The 10,685-nt window shown below is 47.6% G+C and overlaps 1 protein-coding gene across 13 annotated transcripts in view; it reads left to right on the top strand.

The window, feature by feature from the left end:
• Positions 1 to 277: 277 nt before the first annotated feature.
• Positions 278 to 10,685, top strand: part of Plekha5 (pleckstrin homology domain containing A5) — a 176,523-nt gene continuing 166,115 nt past the window's right edge. For all 13 annotated transcript variants that reach the window (XR_004770930.1, XM_035448414.1, XM_027429953.2 and 10 more), the window contains exons 1-3: positions 278 to 421; positions 549 to 628; positions 2,732 to 2,789. Coding sequence is in view for 12 of the 13 variants with exons in the window: in XM_035448414.1 (XP_035304305.1) it covers positions 330 to 421; positions 549 to 628; positions 2,732 to 2,789 (230 nt within the window). In the remaining variant the exon portion in view is untranslated. The remainder of the gene's footprint in view (positions 422 to 548; positions 629 to 2,731; positions 2,790 to 10,685) is intronic.

The raw sequence follows: 10,685 nt of genomic DNA, 5'->3' as shown, positions 1-10,685 counted from the left end.
GGCTTTGGCGGGGGCGGGGGGCGCGGCGCCGCTTCGCCCAGCCTCCGAGCGAGCGGGCGGGCGGCGAGCGGGCGGGCGGGCGAGCGCAGCGCGGGCCGGCGGCGGGCGGGCGGCCGCGGAGGATGCCGAGGGCGGCGACGCGGGCCGGACTCAGCCGGGGCGGCGGGGGGCGCCCGCCCGAGGGGTAGGGCGGCCGCGGGGGCGCGCTCGGGCCGGGCCGCGCGCCTGCGCTCCGCTCGCTCGCTCGCTCGCGCCCTCCTTCCTCGCGGCGGCGGCGGCGGCGGCGGCAGCACAAGGCAGCGGCGGCGGCGGCGGCGGCCGGAGCAGACATGGCGGCCGACCTGAACCTGGAGTGGATCTGCTCGCTGCCGCGCTCCTGGACGTACGGGATCACCCGGGGCGGCCGCGTCTTCTTCATCAAGTGAGCGGGCGAGCCGGCGGGAGGTGGCGCGGGGCGGCGGGAGCGAGCGGGCCGGGGGTGGTGGTGGGGGGCCCCCGGTGGGTCGCCCCTCGCGCCGCTCAGCGCCGGTCCCTTCTCTCCCCTGCAGCGAGGAGGCCAAGAGCACCACCTGGCTGCACCCGGTCACCGGCGAGGCCGTAGTCACCGGGCACCGGCGGCAGAGCACAGGTAAGGGCGAGCCGGGGGCCGCGCGCCGCTCACGGCCACCTGGCGGGGTCGGAGGTGCTCGGGGGCTCCGCGCCACTGAGTCCCGGGGCGCCTTTCTTCTCCGCCTTTCCATCAGCACTTGGGAGACGGCGCCCTCTTCCTGCGCCCCGGTCCCCATCCCTGCCCCGACGAGGCCCCCCGAGGACGGCCGACGCCCCTCTCGCCCCCCATCTCAGCCTCCCAGCACCCTCACCCCCCACCCCCGGGAACCCTCAGCCGCTCCCCCTCGTGGCTCCCGGTACCCCAGCACCCCCGCGCGCGGGGAGATGGTCCCGCATCTTCGCCCCGCTCCCCCGAGAGCTGCCTTCTGCCAAGCAGCTTCCTCCTCCTCCTCCACCTCCTACTTCTCCTAGGTGGGACTTGTGGGTAGGAAGGTGACTGATGGAGGAGTTAGGGGGTGCTCCGATCCGCCTCCCCCCCCCCCCGCCCCTTCCCGTGACCCCAGCGCCGGTGCGTCTTCTCCTGCCCCTGACCCGAGGAGCAGCCCGAGTCAGGACGCTGGAGCGGGCGCAGCAGCCAGCGATCCGGGCTTAAAAGTCCCCGGCAGCCGCAGCCAGGCTCCACGCACCACCAGCAGGCGGTGGGCGAGCCAGGGCGGTCCCGCGTGGGGGCATCCGGGCCCCAGTTCCGCGGGGAAACGCATCGCGGGTTGCTTGGATAGCTTTTCTTGCGTGCCAAGCGTGAGTTGAGCTGGAGGAGGGCTTGCGGTGTTTTCGTGCTGGTCTGGCTTTCTTTTGTCATTCTTTGTTTACATTCGCCCAACTTGTTTGCCGGCCACGGCTGAGCGTCCTCCCCGTGCTGGCCCGCCTCTGTCCCGGGCTATTGCAAAGGCTGGAGAACGCGGGCGAAGGTGAGGCCGCTTTCAGCCGCCCTCCTCGGTACTTTCCTCTGCAACTCCGAGCTTCTGAGATTCTCCTGTTAAAGTTGCCAGGAGGGTGAACAAACCAAACCCTGCCTTTTCTGTCAAACGCTGGAGTTCGGCGAAGTGACTAATAATGTGTCCAAATTTGCAAGAGCGTGGAGGAGGAAAGGGAAGGCTGCTGTAGCAAGCGTGATGAGGTTACATTTTTAGGGCATTTCTGACTAATAAACCATCGTGTTTCCTAACTCCCGGCTCAGTCTTTAGCATCAGCCTGTTTTATACACACGCTGCAACTTTGATAGCCTCATGGCTTTCGTGGATATGGACACGTTTATTTCATGGAAGCCAATATGGGATTAAAGTAACTTAACCTAGTGCTTTTGTGGCATTATTCCATGCTTATCTTGGTTATTTGTGACACCGTTGTTCCCCTTTCTCATTGCCCTCACAGACTGAATAACAGTCATGTACAGGAAATATTTCCTTCTGGGATGTGATTTCACATTTATCCATTCCTGTCTTTGGGTTTGCTTTACTTTGCCTGGGTTCTGTGCACACATCGATGACTTTTCATTTTGGAGATGGGTTATGATTAAATCCAAGCCATTTGTCATCATAAGTACCGTGTGTCACATAGAGATACAGTCGCTCACCTGAATGGTTCCCAGTGTTGTGACTGGAAACTTCACACATCTCTTAAGGTCAAGTGTATTGAAACACGGTGTGTAAGTATTCAGTCAGTATTCTCTATAATAAAGTGCTTGAGTTCTTTCCATACTAGATGAAAACCTAGATGGATTGGGTTATGTCACTGAAAACATGTTTTTAAATAGACAAAATAGACTTTAAAAAGCCTACTGCTTCCTGTTTTTGGTGGTTTTTGCCCATCAGTGATGGGTGTTTTACGTGGGCTAGGAGACTTAGATTTTTGGGGGTGGCCGAGCATAGTCCTTGTCTACCGTGGTCATTAAAGGGAATAACCATGTCAGGTCACCTCTAATATTGCTGGGACCTTCCGGGTGGCTTTGAATTTGAATTATCATCTTCCAAATAATGTGATGTGACTGTTGATTTGGCCAGTCACGATTTTGGGTGGACAGCTCCTTGAATGACCGTAGGTGGTCATGAAGACAGGTAAGATGGGTTGAAGCATATTTTGCAGTCCCACTGAAGTAACACTAATTGAAATGTGTGTTTTTTAGATTTGCCCACAGGCTGGGAAGAAGCATATACTTTTGAAGGTGCAAGATACTATATAAAGTGAGTGAATTTTTATTTCTTCCCTTGGTAATTCAAATGTTGAGATGAACCTGAAGTCGGACACTTGTGAGTCTAGATACAGTCATAGCTTAACGTTTATTATACAGTGTCAATTGTATTCTTTATCTGGTCATGGGATTTTTGAGGGGCAGGATGGTGGCCCTCTTCTTTATCTTATTTGCCTGGGTATTTGTGGATTCAGAGACTGCAAATTAGGTCACTTTTGGCCACATTAGTTTGCTTGGTGTTTCTCTGTACGCCGTGCTTCTGTGGCAGAAAGTTGTAGAGCCTCCCAACTTTAGCTGTGTGGTACTTACAGGTTTTGTTCTTGATTATCTGTGGTAAGAGCACATACTCTGGTGCACCAAAAAAAAAAAAAAAGAAAAAGAAACCAAACACCAAAAATGTCTGGGTTCTGTTACCATTGCTTTTGAGGTGAGTCCTGCTTAAGTGTGTTTTGGCCTGAGCTGTTACTAAGTAGCAAAAGTGTTGTCAAGCTGGGGCAGTGACAAAGCAGTAAACTCTGATGCTGCCCGAGCTGTGCTGGAGCATCATTTGTAATCTTGCTCAGTTTATTTAAACATGTCCAAGAGATTGTGTCTTACTAATACTTGTGTTTGGGTGAAAGGCTTTGAAGGAGCTGGAGGGAAAGAGGGCTGACTAATCAGTGTAAACCAGTTTCATGGGCCCCAGCTGGTTGCTGTTCATATCCAGGCTGGTAGAGCTCCACACAAGCACAGTGTTGGAGGTCAGCATTGCTAGGGAAGATCTCACTCTCCCGAGGGGAATAAGGTGCTTTGTCTGTTTTAACTTAAAAACTTTTTGCTTTTGTTCCTGTATAAACCTTTTTAGTTAATTTTAAGGAACTGAGTCTTGAAAGAGTATACTTAAACACAAGATTTGGTAATGATTTTAATAGTTTATTAGCCATAGCAGATTCCTAGGTAAAGGTACCGTGGGCCCAGCCAATTATTTTTTGCCAAGTGATACTTTTTTAGGATCATGCCATTACTTAAATGGCTTTTTAAGTTTCCGTAGAAGGATGCTTTATGTAAAATGTCAAGGTATATTTATAGGTGCAGTTACTTTTGAATACAGCAACAGGAAAAGCAGAAGTGAGGTGTAAGAACAGTATCTTCACAAGTGTGGTCCTTCTGGGTTGTTGGTTTATTTTGACTAAGTTTTTTATTTGATGACCAAAAAAAAAAAAAAATGAAGGCTTCAGTAAACAGAGACCAACAAGCCTTTTCCTATCAATTATCTTCTTTCTGGATTTAAGTGAGCTTGTGTTGTCATGAAAAGGAATGTTTTCTTTTTAGACATAGTACTGATGCTGTAAATTAAGGCAGTGTTTTGTTTGCTTTTGTGCGAGATAGTCTCACTGTGTTCCACTGGTTGGCCTGGAACTTGAGAGATCTGCCTGCTTCTGCCTCCCAAGTGCCGGGACTAAAGGTGTATGCCATCATACCCGGCATAAAAACAGCTTCTTAGTTTTTTCAGTTATTCAACATACTTTGGATTACGACACATTAATACTAGCTGATCTGAGACTAGACTTTAATGTCAATAATATTTTAATTTCAGTGAATGAGTGTGCTCTTGGATGATTGGGATTTTTCTTAGTTCAAAATGTTACATAGGCTCAATGTGTATGTTTTAATTTAGAAATAAGCTATTAGACTTTATCTTATTTTACTAGTTAGGCATTTTGATGATATTTTCTTTCATCCTGAATTAGAATTTTATTTGAGTACTGTGCGTTAAGTCACCTTCTTAGGAAAATCAGGACGCTATTAGAAAGCTATAAATAAAAGCCATCCTAAAACTAGTGGGCTTTAGTCATGTGGTGTTGAGAGGTAGCTAGAAATTGCTTCTCAAAGTAGCAATCGTTTTACGGTAAGAGCAATTCATTCAAAGTTGGGCTCATCGTAGGAATCCATCACGCACTAACTTCTTCAGAGATGCTAGCCACTCACAAATAGATTCTGTGCTGCATGGAGTTGTTATGGCGTCACTGGTCCAGCTGTGCCAGAAGACCCTATTCCTTTGTTTTTAGCTACATCCGCAAGATCAGCTATGATCTCTCAGAAGCTTTTCACATACTAGGTCATCCCATATTAGTGATGCTTTCCCATTCTGATGGTAAAGATTAAATCTCATTTTAATGGTGGAAATAGTCTCATTGTTTCCCTTTGTCCCTAGTGTAAGAAAGCAACAGGGACACTCCTGGTGCTTACCTTCTGCGGCTATGGATCTTCCAAAGGAAAGATAGTCGCCAGGACTAAAGTGGCCGATGTTCATGGGTATCTTTTTTTCTGTTGTTTCTTGAATGAAGGGAGTTACTGATCAAAGCAAAGGAAAAGGAAAGGACAGAAGGACGAGCTGGTTGAGAACTCATAGGGGAGATGGCCCCTGGCCCCCGACTCCTCGTCCTCCTGTGCTGTGGGAGGTGCCCTTTGTCAGTGGGAGCCTCAGTGCTTGAATGCTCAGGTGATGTGTGGAGCTCCTTCCTCTTTGAGGACAGCACTGGTGACTCTTCAGAGTTGCAGGGTCCCGGGAAGAACCTTCTCTTTGGATGATACCTTGGTCTTGACAGGTGGAGTGGGCAACTTCTAGAAGCTGGAGTATGGTTTGGCCTTTAAAAAAAGGTGCTTTGGGGGTCAGTCTTCGGAACTTTAGCTAGAGAAAACAACCTCTAAATTCTACTCAGTGGATACATGTCTTTGAATTGTATTCGGTGCTGTTCTGGGAATTTGTAGTATTCTAGAAGATAATGAAAACTCACACTGCCGGGAAGAGGTGATTGGGGCACCGGGGAAAGCCGAGTGGCTTTCTGGTCTGCTTCTGCTGTGGCCTCCATACATAAGCTGTGTTATGGATAACTAAAGATGAGTCGAGTGTGGAATGCCGGGGTGCGCTGACCTCCTGTCGCTGGGCCTGTGCTCACGTTTCCTCCTAAAATGTTGGTGTACATACCGCCCACCCCCCCACAGCTTCAAGGATAAATGGTTGTCATGTCAACGAAGGACAGGACCAGAGTGGAAGTCCTATGCATTTACACAGGGTCACCAGTTTACTTTGTAAACTTTAAAAATTGGCTCTTTAATGCAAGCTCACAGTTAGGTGAAAAGGAAGGTTCCTAATACAGAGAATATATTTATTTTATATTCATTTGTTCAAAAATGATAATTTATAAAAGTCCCTTATCTTAAGGTAAATATTTAATTTTATGCTTTGACTCTTTTAATGAAAAAACTGATTTTCAGTATACCGTAAGCTAGTCTTGAAATGGTGCATGTATATCCATGCGTATATAAATATGGAGTTTGAATATTACTTTTCCATATTGCTTTCTAAAACTTAATTTGTGTGATTTATCTTCAGGGGAAAGGCTAAAAGTTATTCCAAGTAAATTTGTAACTTAAAGTATGGCTTTAAATATTCCGTATCCTTACCCCAAATCAAACTGGAGCCTACAAAGGACGGAAGATAATCTGCTATACTTGAGTGTTATTAAGCTTCCTGCTTTAGCCTCACAAATATTGCTTAATGACTCTTTAATGACAGGTCACTGTAGCTTAAAACAGGATGTGTCATTTGCCTGTTCCTTTGTGCTCCAAAACATTGTGGTGGTTAAGCAAGCACAAAGCAGATCCTAACCCAGTGCTCTGTGACTGGAGAGACTGCGGGCCTCTCATAGGTCACCAGGCAGAAGCAAGCAGGCTACATACTAACACACTGTGCAGTGTATGCAGATTCTGTGGGGAGCTTCTCATACCGCTTTCTCCCTTAAATATAATTGCATAAATATTTATGCAAATAGAACAATGTATGATTTGAGATAATGAGGTCTCATTTCCATATCCTCAATAGATTCTAAAATGTGATGAGAGTCCCCAAATACCTGCAATGATGGGGTTCTCCTGTATGAGATAGTCATTTAAACCTGCAAGCAAAGGAGAGAAAACGGGAAGACGGGACAGGACAGATCCATCACAAGAACATTAGAATACATCAACTGTGTTTGATATTTACAGCTTCACAGTTAGGTGCTGTACTGTTATAACCAGATTTAAAACACTGAGACACTGTTCTAGGCCAATCTAGAACTCACTGTGTAGCCCAGGATGGCCTGTAAGTCAAGGTGATGCTCCTGCCTCAGCCTCCAGTGTGCTGGGATTGCAAGAGTGGTTGTGACTGCTGTTTGTCACTAAAGTAGTATGTTGCTCCTGAACAGTCAGTAGATAGTGCTGTTTCCTCCTGTTTGTAATGTATAGCTCCTTCTGTACTCTGAGCAGCTTATTCCAGCCCATTAGTACAACATTAGGGCTTTTAGCCCTAAAGGAGTTTGTAACAATAACATATACCATGCATTGAAATGGGGAAACTTTAGTATGTTTTGTTATTTTTTTTAACATACTTATATTTTACATAAGTATATAAATTACAGACTGGACCTATAGCTCAGCAATTTCTTCTTAAAATTTTTGTGATATGTATTTATTACTATGTGTATGGCTGTTTTGCCTCCATTTATGTATGTGTTCCATGTGCATGGCCTGGTTTCCACCCAGGTCGGAGGGGGGTGTCAGTGCTCCCTGGGACTGAGTTATGGTGGTTGTAAGTTGCCACGTAGGTGCTGGGAATCAAACCTGGGTCCTCTGGAAGAATGACAAGTACTGAGCCAACTCTCCAGCCTCCTTGTTACCCTTTTGTTTTTTCTATTTCTTGTGGGCTTTGTTTGTTTTGTAAACTGATTCCCAAAGAGGCTATAAAGACTTGTCTTGAATAGGCCATGAAGCTTTGTTTTTTACTTACTAATATCCAAGTCAAGGTCTGTGGACCAAAATGTAAGACAAGATGCTGGGGAGATAGCTCAGTGGTTAAGAGCACTGGCTGCTTTTCCAGAGAACTGGGGTTCAATCACCAGCACCCACATGGCAGCTCACAGCTGTCTGCACCTGCAGTCCCAGGAGATCTGATGCCCTCTTCTGGCCTCTGGTTACCAGGCAAGCACATGGTGCACAGACACACACGCAGGCAAAATGTCCACACACATAACACAGAAGTAAATAAAACTAAAAAAGGAACAAGGTTTTACACCATGTGACTCTAAGTTGGTTACTTGGAACAAAAGGTATTACTTCGTACTAGTATTGTGGTTAGGTTATAAAGCAACCCTGAAAGGCCTTGTTTAACCTACAAAACCTGTTACTACTAGTAACATGGTCGTATGACCGTGTATGTCCACTTCAGGGTGCCTTACAATTTCATCCGCCGTTCCAGGAGCTTGAGCACATACAGGTGGGAGTGGAGACCACCCCGCCATCTCTGAATCTAAGGCCCAATGGGAGAAACAGACATTTTAAAACAAAAGGAAAGAACGATGCAATTTTAAAATAACATCTTCATGAAGGCAGAATGCAGTTTGCTGTAGCAGATGGCTTAAGTCTCCACCCCTCCGTTATCAAAGGTGGCGTGTGTTTGTGATGGTGGGAGAGTGATGAGTAGAACTAGACTAGAAATGGTTCCAGGACCGCCACTTTCCTCGTGTGACCTCTTCACCATGTCTGACGGATACAGTAAGTGGTGAAGTGTGTGCATGCGTCAGTTGGAGTTTGTCAGTTGACAGGAGTGGTTGTCAGTTGGCCTCAGAATTCTCTGGAGGAAGAGGAGGGGGGGGGGGATTCAGTGACTGCCCTGGGAGCTGCTAGGAGGTGAAAGGACCTGAGCTAGGTAGGCTTGCCGATGACTTACGGGCGCGGGGATCTAACGGGAGGCTCTGACCTGCTTCGCCAGAGATACACTCTGCAGCTGAAGGACAGCAGGCAGAGTTAGTGCTGTTGGGAGATGAGTCTGCGCTTAGGGCTGGTCAGTCAGTTATTTTCCTAGATGTTCTATTTCAGTTGTCATTCATACAGCATTCATTTCATAAAGCCAAGGTTTCGGGGGTGGGCTGGGGAGGGTGGTGGTTCATTTAGGCAGCCTGGGTTAGACAGGGCAAGCTGGAAGCAGAGAGGCAAGCCAGGTTTGTTGCTCTAATCATCTAGAAGTTGATTGCTTGGACCACGTCTGTGACAGAGGGAGTGGGAAGGAAGGAAGCCATTGATGAAAGATATTAAAAGGGAGCCAGCTGACAGGCCTTGGGAATCTTGCTGAGCAAGGAGACTGACAGGAAGAGGTCAGAACCAAGTGGCCACAAGAGTGATGGTGCCCTTAGACACGGGAATGTGCTGGTGCAGGGCAGGGAGCCAGCCCTGCGAGGATAGACTAAGGATGGTTTGGTTTTTGAGTTGTTGAGTGAACACAGTAATGTTTTAAGGAGCTGAGATCTGGCCTTTACAAAGGCCTTTCCTCTCTATTCATCAGCTATAAACAAGCAGACCCAAGCTTAAAAGAGTTTGTTCTGTTTTGTTTTGTTTGTCCAGTCAGGGTTTCTCTATGTAACAGCCCTAGCTATCCTGGAACTCTCTTGGAAGACCAGGCTGTCCTCCAACAAACAGAAACCCACCTGCCTCTAGGCATGCGCCATCACACCCACCTAAGAATGTCATATCCATCTATCTATACCGGGGCTGAGTGTCACGATTTATACTTGTAATTCTAGAACTGGAAGCAGAGGCAAGAAAGTCACCACAAGTTCAAGGCCGATCTTGTCTAAAAACAGAAACGCTTCCCTAAACAAATACAGGGCAGGCGGCAGAAGAATGGGAGCCGGCACCAGGCCCTCTACCCTCAAAGCTTGCCGCTGGTGACCATTGCTGCAGCAGCGAGGTTCCATGTCTTCAAGGTTCCATACCATCCCCAGACAGTGCCACCTGCTGGGGACTACAGCCTCAAATACGTGCCTATTAGGGACATTCCTCATTTGAGCCACCGTATGACTGTATTAAATTACCATGTTAAATAAGCGTTGATGTGGAGCTGGAGAAGGGAACTCAGCAGTTAAGGGCACGTACTGCCCTTTTAGAGGATGTGGGTTTGGTTCCCGGTGCCCACGCCAGGCAGCTCACAGCAGCCGCAGCCGGGGATTCCGCCTCTTCTCTCCCCAGAAGGCATTTGAACACGTGTGCGTGTATATGTGCTCAGGCATGCGTGTGCATGCACACATTCTGGGGTATGCATATACAAGGAAAAATTTTAAATCTTGTTTTTTTTTTTTTTTGAAAATTACTGGCTTTTAAGAGTGTGCATTAGACTGAGAAAAAGCAAACTTGTCTAATGCTGTTTTCCCTCGCTGCAGACAGGAGATAGCCATGGTGGATCTCGTTCACTGCTGTTTCAGCCCTTATCTTATTCTCATAGTATGCCATTAATATTTGTTGATGGCACAAATGACTTTGCTCATAGCACTATACTTAGTTTTATGCCATTCACAAACCTTGCCATCTGACTCTTTGTGAAATTTTAATACTCTGTGCACGTGTTCGCCCAAGTTTGGTTTGTGTGATTCCACTCAGGCTGTGGGAAGGAGAACAGGAATCTGTTCAGAGATCTGGTGTGTAATCTACTCCACGTAAAGCCAAAATGATGCCGGAGCCTCTGTGGCCTCTTGGGAGACATCCGACACCAGAACTTGCCCTTGACCACTGTAAAAGTGCTCACAGTTGAAGTTTAAGTAGGACCGCTCAGTTTCAGGCAAACCAGGCCCCCGTGAAGTCTGTGGTGCTGTGAGGACTAGATAGAAGCACAAATGTCGGTCAAATGGTGAAATACTTCCGTGGGCCCAGGAGAAGCCTGCAAGAAGCGGAAAGTGGTCCTCCTGGGCCGTAGATGATAGACATTTCTGGGCCACTTAGGAATAGCCTCTGGTTATTTGAGACTTGTGTTCTGAAGTAGCCAGGAAGTACAGAAGGACGCAATCAAATCCATGTGGTATTAGCACTTGGAAAGCAG

The sequence above is a fragment of the Cricetulus griseus genome, chromosome 8 (genome assembly GCF_003668045.3).
Source record: "Cricetulus griseus strain 17A/GY chromosome 8, alternate assembly CriGri-PICRH-1.0, whole genome shotgun sequence".
NCBI classification, from domain to species: domain Eukaryota; kingdom Metazoa; phylum Chordata; class Mammalia; order Rodentia; family Cricetidae; genus Cricetulus; species Cricetulus griseus.
The sequence above is the reverse complement of the archived record's forward strand: the minus strand, read 5'-3'. Positions and strand labels throughout refer to the sequence as shown.